Source organism: Neopsephotus bourkii, unplaced genomic scaffold (assembly GCF_033783945.1).
Source record: "Neopsephotus bourkii isolate Nb327-2 ecotype Australia unplaced genomic scaffold, CSIRO-AGI_Nbou_v1 NB_1749, whole genome shotgun sequence".
In the NCBI taxonomy this organism is placed as follows: Eukaryota; Metazoa; Chordata; class Aves; order Psittaciformes; family Psittacidae; genus Neopsephotus; species Neopsephotus bourkii.
The window spans coordinates 294,146-307,736 of record NW_026902223.1 but is presented as its reverse complement, the minus strand read 5'-3'; the positions used below and the strand labels follow the sequence as shown (position 1 = coordinate 307,736).

At 60.0% G+C, this 13,591-nt stretch overlaps 2 protein-coding genes across 2 annotated transcripts; both read right to left on the bottom strand.

Moving 5' to 3' along the window:
- Positions 1 to 640: 640 nt before the first annotated feature.
- ARHGDIA (Rho GDP dissociation inhibitor alpha) lies at positions 641 to 8,811 on the bottom strand. Its single transcript, XM_061376841.1, has 6 exons — positions 8,717 to 8,811; positions 3,582 to 3,791; positions 3,155 to 3,238; positions 2,831 to 2,907; positions 2,495 to 2,558; positions 641 to 2,148 (listed from the first exon to the last, which is right to left on the bottom strand). Exons 2-6 carry the CDS (start codon positions 3,769 to 3,771, stop codon positions 1,949 to 1,951), a joined length of 615 nt encoding a protein of 204 aa, XP_061232825.1. The 5' UTR covers positions 3,772 to 3,791; positions 8,717 to 8,811; the 3' UTR covers positions 641 to 1,948.
- Positions 8,812 to 9,020: 209 nt separating this feature from the next.
- On the bottom strand, positions 9,021 to 13,556 carry ALYREF (Aly/REF export factor). The gene is made up of 6 exons (XM_061377417.1): positions 13,323 to 13,556; positions 12,981 to 13,112; positions 10,480 to 10,627; positions 10,301 to 10,364; positions 10,016 to 10,190; positions 9,021 to 9,276 (listed from the first exon to the last, which is right to left on the bottom strand). Exons 1-6 carry the CDS (start codon positions 13,554 to 13,556, stop codon positions 9,262 to 9,264), a joined length of 768 nt encoding a protein of 255 aa, XP_061233401.1. The 3' UTR covers positions 9,021 to 9,261.
- Between the last annotated feature and the right edge of the window lie 35 nt (positions 13,557 to 13,591).

Here is a 13,591-nt window from a genome sequence, read left to right as displayed (position 1 = left end):
GTGAAACCCGCCGCTTCCTGCGCTACCGGAGGGGCAGCTCCGGGGCACGTGCCGCCGCGGGGGACACGTCACAGCGCGCCAGGGGCGGGGCCGGGCGCACCGGGAGCCCTCGGGCACCGCAGCCGCTGCAGCCGGGACGGCGCCGCCGCGGAACTCCCGGGACAGGGGCGCGCTTCGTGCGCGTTATCGGCACATCCGGGCCGCTCCAGCGCTGCATCGGCGCCGGCGCGGTTCCCGGCCCGCCCGGCCCGTTCCCTTCGGCTGCAGCCGCTTTCGCGGGGCCGGCGCTGGGCGGCTCCCCCCGGTCAGAGCCCGAGGCTCGGACAAGCAGCGGCCGCTTCTCCCCCAGCGCTGCAGGGCTCATGAAGAGCTTTTCCTGGCTGCACTTTCCTTATCCCGAACACAAACACCCGCGGGCTTTTATCGCAGCGGCGCCTCCCGCTCCGGCCGCTCCTGCATTCCTCGGAGCGTGCAGGAATGTCCGGGGAGGCCCCGGAGCTGCCGCTGCCCCACGCCCTCCTCGTGCCGCAGCAGGGCCTCCCCCCGGTCCCGTTTCACGCTCCCCAAGCCCAGGGACCATCTCCTGCTTCGGGCATTGGCAGAATTCCAGCCCCAGAGCAGAAGCGGAACGCGGTGGGCAGTCAGTTCAAAGGTTTTATTTAAGTGTCATAAAAGGAGAAGCAGACGATGATTCCAAACCTGTTAACCCGGGTCTAGGACTTACAGACAACTGCACCAAATCAAATGAACAAAAACCTCTCTAGGGGCAGGGCAGGGGGGAGTTAGAGGCAGAGACGTAGCTACGAGAAAGCCACATGTACTTGGTCCCGGTTCTAATACAGCCTCAGTGTGGTTTGATCCCAAGAGGCGTCTGCAACGCGGCAATGGGACTGTCTGGCCCAGGGGTCCCAAAGGGCTCCTCCACCCCAGGCACCGGCAGCGCAGACCCAGGCACCGCTGCAGCATCGGAGTGTGAAGGCAGTAACTGCCGCCAGGCCAGGCACAGGTTGTAAAGGCAGAACAGATACATAAGGCATTAACCGCTTTGGAGCTTGTCCATCACAAACTCTTGTTTGATCGTGTCAGGAGCAGCTGCAGAAACAGCCGAGTCCATCCTCAGCCCAGAGCTGGCAGGAGGGGGGGTGCTAGCCTGGAACCTCAGTGTTCGCAGTCGTTGCGGCTGCCAGGGTGTGAGGGGACAGGAAGGGACGCGAGTGACAGCAGAGCCGGTGCCTCCCGTGCCCTCATCGCCCACCACCCTCCCTCTGGAGATGTCCCGTCTCGAGGGAGGAAGGACCAGCAGCAAAGCGGGAAGTTGTGACTCTTACCTAATAACCCATGAGGGGCGTGACCGAGATGAGCGCCATGCCAAAACCAGGGGACATGATTAAAAAGTGTAACAAGGGCAGGGCCCCCTCCCTAGAGGATCCGTGTTACACATTAAGGCATCATGGTTACAGGGAACATCCACAAATGAAGCTGCCAGAGCTCCCAGCCACTGGTAGGGTGGAGGGGCAGGCTGGGCATGACTTGAGCCAACACACAGGGTCAGGAGCTGCCTGGCATCAAAGTCCTTCAGCTACTGGAGGCAGTAGCTACCCTGAGCTGTGCACAGGAGGCCAAGCACAGGAGCTATGATGGCACAGGTATCTCCCCTCCAGCACCTACTGGGATAAGGGCAGGTGGGAAGCAGGAAGGGGCCCAGCCCTGCACCAGCAGCATGGCCCAGGCCAGGCAGCTGGAGACCAGATGCAGACAGCAGGGTTTGGTCAATGCACTCAGTGATTCTCTGGGGAGGGGGCACAATACAAAACCGAGCTCTGGTCAAATCATAATGGGGTGGGGGGGAAGGGAGGAGGGCTCCAATGTCAGCACTTTGGTACAGGGGGGAATTTCTACGATAGCCACTGTCTGATTCACGCACTCTGGGGTTTGGCCTCAGGAAGGGCTAGTCCTTCCACTCCTTCTTGATGGTCAGGTTCCACTCCCAGGACAGGTGGTCAGTCTTATCATCATCTGTGAACTTGGATTTGACATTGTAGTTGCCCCGGGCCAGCATGCCCTTAGGGGCTTCTTCCATGGGGGTCAGAAACTCGTATTCCTCTGCTCGAGGGCCATAGCTGCCAACCATGTATTCGGTCTTGTCAACTACAGGAAGACAAGAGTGGAGCACAGTGCCTGGTTTAGAGCCTCCCCTGCACCTGGGGCAAGGCTAAAGCAGATGCAAGGCCTGTGACAGCCACCGGCCACAGTGAAGCTGTGAGGACAGAGGAGTCACCCACATCCACAGCTCTGCTCCAGGAACAGCTCCTGCTGAGGGACCTACCCCCTCCGCCAGCACCGAGCTGCTCCCCGGGCAGGAGCATGTCCAGCCGGGTGCTGTGGGTGCTGCGGCCCCGCACAGACCGGGAGCACTCACACATCACCCTGCGGTGCCTGGGACTGGCTGCCCCCCCCAGCAGATGGAGCAGAACCCCTCACGAGCAGCACTTACTCTTCACTCCTTTCCGGAACGTGTGCTGAATGTACTTCAATCCTGACACGATCTCCCTGTTAACCTGCAGGGAGACAAGCAAGGACTGTGCAGACATCCATACAATCCCAGCCTGGTTTGGGTTGGAAGGGACCGTAAAGCTCATCCAGTTCCAATGCCCTGCCTCAAGTAGGGACATCTTCCACGAAGGTGGAGGCTCAAACCTCCTCAGCACATGGCCCACCCCACCACAGCAGGAGACTGCTTCCCCCATCACCCTGGGGGCTCAGGAATCCCTCTGGGACTGCAGCATCCCAAAGTTCATTCTTTCTTCTGTTCTCAGACCTCCGTTCTTACCCGAAAGGAGATTTTTATCCGGTATTCCACACCCTCCTTCAGCACAAATGCTTGCCTCCTGTAGCTCTCCAGGTCACCTACAGAGAAGGAAGAGGGCTGCTCTGTATTGTGGTCTGGGGTGTTGAGGACAGTGTCTGCAGGAGCAGGCGGTGACCCTTGGAGTGGGACGGCTTCTCCGCAAAGGGCTGTGGAGGCCCCAGCCTGGGCTTGTGGGACAAACCCTTCATGCCTGCAGCACAGGCATTCCCGACAGGGAGTGGCTCCCACAGACTCTGCTCCAAGTGGCTCTCCCCTGGGAAGGGCTGGAATTCTTCCCTGGCTCACCTGTCAGGTCCAGCTCCAGAGGGCCCGGGGCAGTCGTGCAGACCAGAGTCAGTTTGGTCACCACCACATTTGGAGCATTGGGATCTAGAAGACAAGTGCAAAGGCTGTTAAACACCCTTCCCGAAAACCAGCCAACACAAACCCTTTTCCTTCCAGGGCTCTTCTAGAAAGAGCAAGAAAACTAGTGAGAAGAATGTCCCCCCTGGCTGAGGTCCCCACTGTGTGGGGTCAGCTCACAGTGTCCCCATGAGCAGCCCCCTCTAAGGGCAGTGTGACACCTGCAGTTCCTGCACCTGATTCCAAGGGCTGGAGAACAGCCCAGGGAGCACAGAAATGTCTTTATGCTCCTGGCTGGGAGCAGGGAGGAGGCAGGAGGTGACTGATGGAGCTGCAGCTTGAGCAAGGCACAGCCATATCCTCAGCTCACCTGCGCTCACGGTGACGGCACCAAGCAGTGCCTCCTTGTACTTGCGCAGGCTCTCATCGTCCTTGTCCAGCTCCTGGATCTCCTGGATGCTCTTCTGGGCAGGGGGCTTGTAGTTGACAGAGTGTTCGTCCTCCTCGTTTTCAGCTGCAATCTGGGCCAGCTGCTCAGCTGTGGGCTCCTGCTCTGCCATCCTCACACACACCACGTACACTGCACTGGGGAGGAGAAGTGAAACTGCATCCACCTCCTCAGCACCGTGAGTGCAGGGACACAGCCCTCCCCAGGGCCTGCGGCACAGCCCCTGCAGGCTCCTCCAGGCCAAGGCTCACGTTCAGCCCATGGAGGCCCACAGAGAAAGGGGAAAATTCAGCCTCGGTGCTTTACTCATAAGCTGGAACAGGTAAACACCCAAAGCCATAGAGCAGATGCGCTGCTCCACAAGATAAGCAGGTAATCTTGTAACAAACCTGAGCCCAGAACAACCCCAGATCAGTTCTGCTCTCTACAACACACACTTCCAGCTGGGAACAGCCCTGCCCCACCACTGGCACAAGTGCCGGGAGCCTCTGCTGCAGCCCGGAGCTCACAGCGCCTGCCTCCGAGCTGGGTGCCGGGGCAGCAGCGCAAGGCTCCTGCTCGGTGCATCCCCCACTTGGCCCTTCCCGAAGCTCCGAGGCTCCAGTGGAGCGGAGAACGGATCAAAACCCAGTGCTTGGCTCGGCTGCAGAGCTCCCGCCGGGAGTCACCGCCTGTAAGGAACTGCACAAGGCAGCAGCACCCACGGGGGTTCTTGGTGCTCCTGCGGGCACTAAGCCCAGTGGCACCAACAGCAAACGTCAGCCTGGACCCTTGGAAGCCTTAAAACACTTCCAGTGACAGCCCTGGAGCCTGTGCAAACAAAACCGCTCACCAGTGACCTGCTGACAGACCCAGGTGTTTCTGCCGTTATTTGGCATTCCCGCACCCGTTCAATATTCAACGTGCCAGCAAACAACTCACAGCAGACCACAGGGCTGCACTTGCTGCTGCAGCATCTGGCCTGCACATGGATCAAGAACTGCAACATCTGGCACGAGCACAACACACGCAACGCACCTGAGCACAGGCTGACGCGTGACTGCACCCGCGGCACAGCCGCCTCTCCCCGCGCCTGCAGTGACCCTCACAGCGGAGCTGCCCCGTGGTCCCCCTCACTTGTTGTGCCATAAATACCCTGCCTGTTTTGCTGGGGATGGCAAAGGAGGGGACGAGCCCCAGGAGGTGAAATTCTGCACATCTCTGCAGAAGAGAAGCCTACAGCTGATGTGTCAGCAAACAGAGGAGAAAGGAAGGGGGGGGCAGAACCGGGACCAGCCCCTCCACCAGGACGAAGGATTGAGGGGCTGAGGGCAACAAGGCTCAGTGCTGGACCCTGTACTTGGGTCACAACAGCCCCACACAATTCCAGGCTTGGGGAACAGCAGCTGGAAAGCTGCTCACTGGGAAGAGCCTGGCGGTGTTGGTCAACAGCACCTGAGTAAGAGCCAGCTTGTGCCTGGGTGGCCAGAATGGCCAAGAGCATCCTGGCCTGTGTCAGCACCAGTGCAGCAGCAGGGCCAGAGAAGGGAATGTTCCCCTGTGCTGGGCACTGGTGAGGCCGCACCTCGAATCCTGTGTTCAGCTCTGGGCTCCTCACTAAAAGAGAGACATTGAGGTGCTCAGGGCGACCTTCTCATTCCTACAACGACCAAAAAGAAGGTTGTAGCGAGGTGGGGTCGGTCTCTTCTCCCAAGTAACAAGTGACAGAACAAGAGGAAATGGCCTCAAGTTGCACCAGGGGAGGTTTAGGGTCGATATTGGGAAATGCTTCTTCCCTAAAAGTGTTATCTACCGCTGAACGGGCTGCCCAGGGAAGTGGTTGAGTCACCGGCCCTGAAAGGATTTGCAAGATGTGTAGATGTGGCACTTCGGGACAAGGTTTAGCAGCGGCCTTGGCACTGCCCGGTTAACGGTTGGACTTCATGGTCTTAAAGGTCTTTTCCAACTGAAAAGATCCAAATTCTCCAATTCTGGGGCGAGGCACATCCCAGCTCCTGGGGCTCCTTTCCTGCCCCTTGCCCACTGCCAAACCTGAGAACAGACTTGTCCTGGGCTGGCAACCTCCTGGTGTGGCTGGGGCCAGGACACTTGCAATGGGTGCAACTGGTATTTCTGGGTATTAAAGCTTGACTAAGGTTTATCACCAAAGGTGGGGGGTGGTGTGACACTCTGGGGTCATCACAAGGGCTTGGCACAAGGTCTGGGTGATGCTCAGACAGGAGCAGCCATGGTGTGAGTGCTGATTTCTGGCAGCTGAAACAGCTCCAGTGTCCTGCAGGCCCTGCAGGGCTGGGAAATGCACTCTTTGGTCTCACCCGGAGCCACCGCTCATCGATAACCAACGTCGGGTGTAACAGCCCGGTAACAGCTTCCTCCCGCACAGCAGCTCCGTTGGGGTAACCCTTCCCACCACAGGTATTTAGCAATAACCGTGCCACAGAGGGCACAGAACAACCCCCAAACCCAACACCCCACAGGCCCAGCTCTTTGGTTCCATTTCTGCACCTCCAGCCTTCACCCTGTGATCCAGAGCTCAAGACACAATCACCCCTTGCATGGGTTCCTCAAGAATGACTCAGGTCCTCATGGGATATCTAAGACAATGGAAACCCACTAGGGACAGAAAACAGCCCTTCAGACCAACACAAAGCCCTGTATCAACAGCAGCTCAGGCCAGACCAGGGTGCAGCTCCCTGGGGAAGCCCTGGAGACGGGAACACCAGTCTGGCTCTTCCATCAGGCTTCCCCGGGAGCAGCAGTGGTGGGAACCAGCTCTGAGGTGGCAGAGAGCTCAGCACATCACAACCATCATCAGGGACTCTGGGACAAAGCTGTTATTACAGCTCAGGTCAGCAAACCAGAGCCTGTGGTGGTGAATGAGCAGCCACTGCACTGCTGGGACAGAACAGAACTGCCCCACGAGGGCACCAACGTGGAGGAGAGGGACGTGCCCCACAGCCCTGCCAAGGGCTCAGATCCTTAGGGAAAGGCCTCCCGCACGCTGCTGACCTGCCCCAGGCCCTGCTGCCTCTCGGAGCTCAGCCTCAGGCCTCAGCGTGGTTGGAAGGATATTCCTCGCCAGCTCCTCCTGACACCAAGGAGATGCTCAGGGGCCCTGCGTGGTGGTTCCCTGGCTCCTGAGGCTCAGCCAAGTGCCTGAACCCTGGAGCTGGTGCCTCTGCTGTTCTGCAAGCAGCACCCTCTGAGCTGTGCCCGGCGCCACAGAAGCCTGCGGAAGACAGCAGGAGGCCGAATCGCTTCCCATTGGGAGATCACTGCCTCTGCCAGGCAAAGCCGTTCTCTCAGCATTACGGGGCAGGAGCCAGGAGCCGGCGGCAGCGAATGCGAGAGCCCCATCTCCTGCCCAAGAGGAAAACTGCGGGGGACCAGCCCTGCCCGTCTGCAGCGGTGAGCAGCGGCTGCCTCTGCCCAGAACCCTAACCCTAACCCGCAGCACCGGTGGGAGCCGGGTCAGCCGGAGCCTCCTCATGAGCCAATGGCTCCGGGTGTCCACAGGCCACGGGGCAGCCTCGGACACAAGAAGGGTCAATCCCGCATCCCAGCCTTCCTCATTCCCGCAGCGCAGGGGAAGCTCAGGCAGCCGCTTGGCTGGAATTCAGGGCAGAGCCGTTTCTGCCATGCTCATTTCCAGTGGACTGCACCGGATCTGTTTCCTTATCCCAGCTGCTGCAGCACTGCATGGTCAAGCAGCCCGAGCTTGAACCCAGCCCAGGCTGCGCTGCCACCCTGCACACAGCAGCACCACCGAGGGGAACCAGGAATAAATGGGGCTTGGATACACCCAAGGCAGCAGCAGGTGAGGGGCTGGGGGGGACCCGCTGATGCTTCCCAAGGTGAGGGCTGCCTCTGACACCACCCGGGAATCTGGGCTCCAAGGGGACACCCAGATAACACCACTGCACCAGCCACTGTGTGGGAGCACCCTGCGGAACTCCCGAATCCCCTCACAGCACTGGGATAAAGGATGCTGGGACCAGCTGCTGCCTCCCGGGCACTCGGCAGCTGGGACATGTAGCACTTTGGTTTAGTTTTCCCTTTTCCTGGTGGCAGAGCCCTGCTCCGCAGCGCACCTGCAAGGCAGGAGCTCTCAAGAGCAAAACCAGAGGAGTGAGCAGAGTTCCGAGTGTGAATCCTCCACCCCTGCCCCAGGGTGCAAACACGCACCGGGGTAACGGCTGCAGCGCAGACACCACCGGCTCCTGGCCCGTCTGTACAACGGAGCACGGCAGCGAAACCATCCCCGCTGAGCGAGAGCAGGAGCACCCGGGCGGGCAGAGCAGCAGCAGCAGCGCGGCCGCGGCCCGAACCCTCAAGGCAACAACAATTCGTGCCCTTCACATGACTGGGAGCTCCTCTCTCAGTGAAAGGAAGTTACAACTTCCAGACCTGCTGCGAAGCGTCCGCGGGGCCGCGGCAGCAGCCGCCGTCCGGCCGGGCTGGGAAGGCCGGAGCGGCCGATTTCCCCCCGGGGGAACTGAGCTGCAGCCTCCGCGCACGGGGGTGCCCCCGCTGCTTTAACGTGCGGCACCGCGGGGACAAACGGGCTCATTGCCCTGATACGGAAGGAACGGAAGGAAATCTTCCGAGCCCTTCATTTTATGACTAGAAACTATTTATGGAAAACCTGTTCAAGGCAAACGGGCGCCCGTGCCCCGGCTCCCTCCGCCCGCCGGGCAGCGGCGGAACCCCTGGGGGAGGCCGGGAGCAGACCCTGCTCCAGCGGGGGCGCGACCCCCCAGCCCGGCCGCGCTTCGCCCTTAACGCGGCCCCGCGCCCCAAGAGCCCCGCCCCGGAGCGGCCCAGCCGGGGACAGCGCCTTCCCGCGGCGCTCGGAAGGTCGCACAAGGGCACTGGGGGCCCCGGGACCGCACCCTGCCGCGCCCCCGGGGCAGCGGGTGCTGCGCGCCAGGCCCTGACCCGCCCGGGCCCACCCTACCGCTCGCGGTGGAAGCCCTGCCCCGCGGCCCGACCCTTCCTCTCCTCCCCGGTGCCCGCCGCCGGTGCCCGCCGCCCCGCCCCGCCCCGTGCCGTCCTACCGGCGCCGCTCGACCGCGCTGCGCTGACACCGCCGCGGGATCCGCCCAGCCGCCCGCGCGCCCCCGCACTTCCGGGACACGCCCGTCACTTCCCGTTATACCAGCCTCTCGCCTCACTTCCGGCCACAGCCCGACGCGTTGATTGGCCGGCGGGGATTTGCGCGCGATGGCGGGGCCGACCATAGAGTTGGGGCGGAGGAGCAGAGTGCCGCAGGGCGGGGCGGGCCCTGGGAAGGCGCGCGGGCCCGAGAGGGCGGGGCCTGCGCGCATGGGGCGGGGCGCGGGAAGGCGGCATCCACAGCTCTAGACACGGTTCTAGTTTATTGCGGCGAAGGTGAAAAAGCCACCTCGGCCCAACAGCAACAGTAAAATTTATCCCAAAAATAACTCGGTACAAAACGGGTCTGCTCGGAATTAAAAAAAACCTTTACAGGAGTTTAAAACCTATCCCAGAACGAAAATAAAACAAATCCCATCCCCAGGCGGCGGCCGCAGCCCCGCCAAGAGCCAGGAGCCACAGCCACGTCCTCCCTGCGCCCGCCGCTTTAGCTGGTGTCCATCTGGAAGAGAGGAGATGAGAGCAGCCGTCACCGCGGGGTGCAACGCAGCTCTCACACCCCTGCCGGCCCTGGAGCTCCCAGCGCTGCTGCACAAGGACACGGCAGCGCCAGGCAGCTCCAGGAAGGGCACAAGTGGGAGCTGCTGCACTGCTCCTCCCCCTCTGAGCCACCCTCTGCAATTCCACTCATCCCACTCTGCACTCTCACCGGGACTTCACCCATTCCCACACCACACACACGACCCCAGTTCTCTGTTGAGATTTTAATCCACCCACAGGGCAGAGACTCCCGGTTTTGCCTTTTGCTTTTCCCTTTTCACAGCCCATTATCCCTGGGGGTTTTGTTTGCAGCTACTACTCACTGCAGCTGTCCTGCAAAGAGCTTCCCAGCTGCCAGCAACAGCAGCTGCCCAAGTGCTGTGGAGAGCAGAGCCAAACACTGCACCGAGGTGCTGCCTGGCTTTAGAGGGAGCTGGTGTTAGTCCCAGGACCTGGAAAATGTTCTCTGCCCAGAGAAGCTGTGGCTGCAATATCCCTGGCAGTGTTCAAGGCCAGGCTGGATGGGGCTTGGAGCAACCTGCTCTAGAGGAAGGTATCCCTGCCCATGGCAGGGGGTTGAAACTGGATAAGCTGTAATGTCACTTCCAACACAAACTAGGCTGGGATTCTATGAAAAACCTCTTCCTGCCAACTCTGGGCTCTCACATTTCCCAGTAGGAGATGCTGTGGGAAGCACTTACCCTGGCATTGTAAGCATCCAGCTGTGCATCTAGTTCCTCTGCGGAGAGCTGCTGTTTGGAAGTTCTTCCAGCTCCTCTGCCTCTCCCTCTGTTTCCACCACGAGTGCCTCGCCTGCTGCCGCCACCACCAAATCCCGAACCCCCGCGGTTCCTGGTCATGCCACCTCTATTTACACTGCCAGTTTTCAAAAGCAGCTGATTTAGTGACTGGTGGTTAACCCACAGAGATTCCACAGGAGAGGGCCCATGCAGGCTCCTGCCCTGCACTGGGTGCTCAACACTCACCTCTGTGCTGGTCTTCTCTGTGTGTCAATCTGTGACGTGACCAGCTGGATGTTCATGGGGCGCCCTGCAGAAACAGCAGCCCAGGCACTAGGTATGAGCAGGATGTGGGGTACAGGAGGGATGCAGGAGGCGTGCAGGAGGGATGCAGGTGCTGGCAGGCACCATGGCTACGCACTCACCGTCCAAGGGGACACCATTGTACTGCTTCATCGCCTTCAGCGCATCCGCCTTCCTCTCGAAATGCACGTCCGCTGTTCCGAGACTGCGGCCAGACCTGTCATAGTGCACAGCTGCCTTTTTCAAGGTTCCAAACTCTGCAAAGAGCTCCTGAGAAAAAGAGGAAGAGCAGAGACATTTGTCAGTGCCACAAACACTGTGCAGCCCAGGGTGGTGCCGGCCCATCCCTACACACACCACCAGAGGTGCCTTTCAGATCATTATGGACAACTCAGACAAAGCACCAGTGAAAGAGGGAGCACAAGCCCAGCAGGGAGGTGCCACAGGTGGCAAAGCCAAGAGAGACTTGAAGTTCACAATGTGTGAGGCACACGTTCACAGCAGCAGAGCAGGCTCAAGGGATGCTGCCTTTTTGAGGCTGACTCAAAAAGTGACTAATAAAAATAATCCAGACCCGTGTCACAGAGCAAGAACAGCCTATGAACACATACAGAGATGGCCGCAGTTTCACTGTGCTGAAGTTCTTCCCCCCTCCCCCATAATCTTTACCAGATCAGGTGCAATTTAGAAGTACAGCCCATAGGAATATACCCCCAAACTTGAGACAAAGAACATCCTCTACTGAACTAAGTCTCATTTTATAAGATCATGCAGTGACAGAATAAGGGGAATGGTTTTAAACTGACAGAAGGGAGATTTAGATGAGCTCTTAGGCAGAAGCTCTTCCCTGTGAGGGTGCTGAGGCGCTGGCACAGAGTGTCAGAGAAGTTGTGGCTGCCCCATCCCTGGCAGTGTTCAAGGCCAGGTTGGACACAGGGGCTTGGAACAACCTGCTCTAGTGGAAGGTGTCCCTGCCCATGGCAGGGGGTTGGAACTGAATGAGCTTTAAGGTCTCTTCCAACGCAAACCAGTCTGTACTTCTATGTCATTTGCTGTCCCAAATGATGGAAATGAAAAGGCAGCAATGGAGCCACCGATTTTGTTTCGCAGGTGCTACATTAAGATGTCAACAGGACATGTCACCTTCGCAAGGTACTGCTGCATCCCATGCCTCAAAAGCTCAGTATCTGCCCCGTTACTGCCCAGACAGAGTGGTCACCTCCTGCGGGACCCATTGTGGAGCCACCACCACAGCACCACACGTCCTTCACCTCCCCAGCACACCATGCTCAGCAGGACTGCGGGCCTACTCCTCCCTGTGCTCATGCACCAGAGGTGAACGTTTCCCAGCACTTGTCAGCAGCTTCCCAGAGCCAGGCTCAGACTGCCCTGCGCAGCTCCGCACATCCAAGGCTCCTTCCAGCCACTCCTACCTGCTGTACACCTGCTGAACCATGTTACTGACGTGACTAACACAGGAACAAAGAAAGCCATCATACACCTGAGGCAGTGCTCCATTACAGGATGAGTAACAACAAATAGGTGCAAAGCCATTAAATCAATTTTACTGCTAAATAACCCCAAGTGGAAATTCATCCACACACCAGCCAGAGCCAGCGGCAGAAAAAGTGAATCTCAACGGCTGCAGGAAGCACAGGAGCTGGTCACACTGAGGTGACTTCACAGAGCAACACACTTATAGAAACCAAATCTGCACTTACAGGGGTAAAGGGCAGGTTTTAAAGTGCATCACCCAGTAATGAGGTGACCTCAAAAAGCTCCCTTCTGATCCCGCAGGCACAGCCAGAGTGGCACACGGAGCAACCGAATGAATTAACCAACAACAAAGGCAGCTGCCTGTAGCAGTTGCTTGCTTTCCCTGGTCAGGATGTGAGGACCAGAAACCATTCCAAAAGAAAGCACTTCACAGCACGATGGAGCCAATACAGCCATACAGCCCCGGTATTTGTGGGTGTTGCTGGTGCCGGTGCCCTCCCCACCGGGGGAGCCCCATGCCATGGTATGGAGACAAAGCACTGCAACATCCAACCAGGAGAACCCAGCAGGTTCTTACCCAAAGCACGGCTGAAACAAGGGACACGAGCACAGCAGGTCACTTGGCTAGAAAATAACACAGTGGGTACCACAGGTACCCCCTCACAGATAACTCCTCCCAGGTACACTCATGGAACACCTCAACATTCAGCAGAGCTACACACCCAGGACCTGTACGCACAGCACAGTTCCGGCATCACTGCAACTACACAGACCTCGAGTTTGAGCTGTTTATAGTCAATTCTCCCATTGTGGCTGGATCCAGCAAAAGAGCAGCACCTTCCCCCCTGCACCATGGCAGAGACCCTCCAACACCATGAGTGCCCTGCAGGCAACAGCGGCTGTTCCCAGCTACAGCCCCTCAGGATCACCAGAGCCGCTGCAGGAGGGAAGCTCGTGGCACAAACCTCACCACTGATGCAGACTTAACTCACCCGGGGGTCTTCTGTCCGCGCAGGGAGGGAGCAGGACCTGCGGCGCTCCCGCGGGTGGCTGGTGTGCCCTACCCCGACGCTATGAATGAAACCCCCCATGAACACCCCCCGCGGGGCCGCTCCCGAGCCCCCACCTGGATGTCTGCATCCGAGACGCCGAAGTCCAGGTTCGAGACGAGCAGCTTCCCGCCGGTCTCCACGCCGGCCCCCGCCCCGAAGCCGCTGTCGAACAGGTCGTGCTGCCACTTCTCGGGGAGCTGCTTCGGCTGCAACGAGACCGGTACCTCGCTGACCGGCGCCAGGGCACCGCAGAGCGCAGGCCCCCGCCGGCCCCGCTGTCCGCCCCGCAGGGAGCGGACAAAGGGCCGTCCGCCCGCCCCATCCCGCCTCGCCGAAGGCCCAGCCCGGCTCCTTGTAACGCGCCGCCGCCGAGCCCCGCAGGCAGCCGCGCTCCCGCCCGCCGCCGCGTCCCATACCCGACTGTAGGGCGCGGGCCGGTTCCTGCCGCCGCCCCGGGCCATCACCGGCCTGTTCCGCACGGGGCCGCCGCCTCCCGCTCGCACGGCTCCCACGCCGCCCCGGCCGGGCCCACCCCCGCGGGTGGCGCCGCCCCGGCCTCGGCCGCCACGACCGCCGCCCCGGCCGGCCCCGCGCTGGCTGCGGTTGAGCTTAATGATATCGTCCAGCGACATGTCCATCTTGTCGGCCATGATGGCGGCTCCGCTCCGGGGCCTGCACTTCCGGC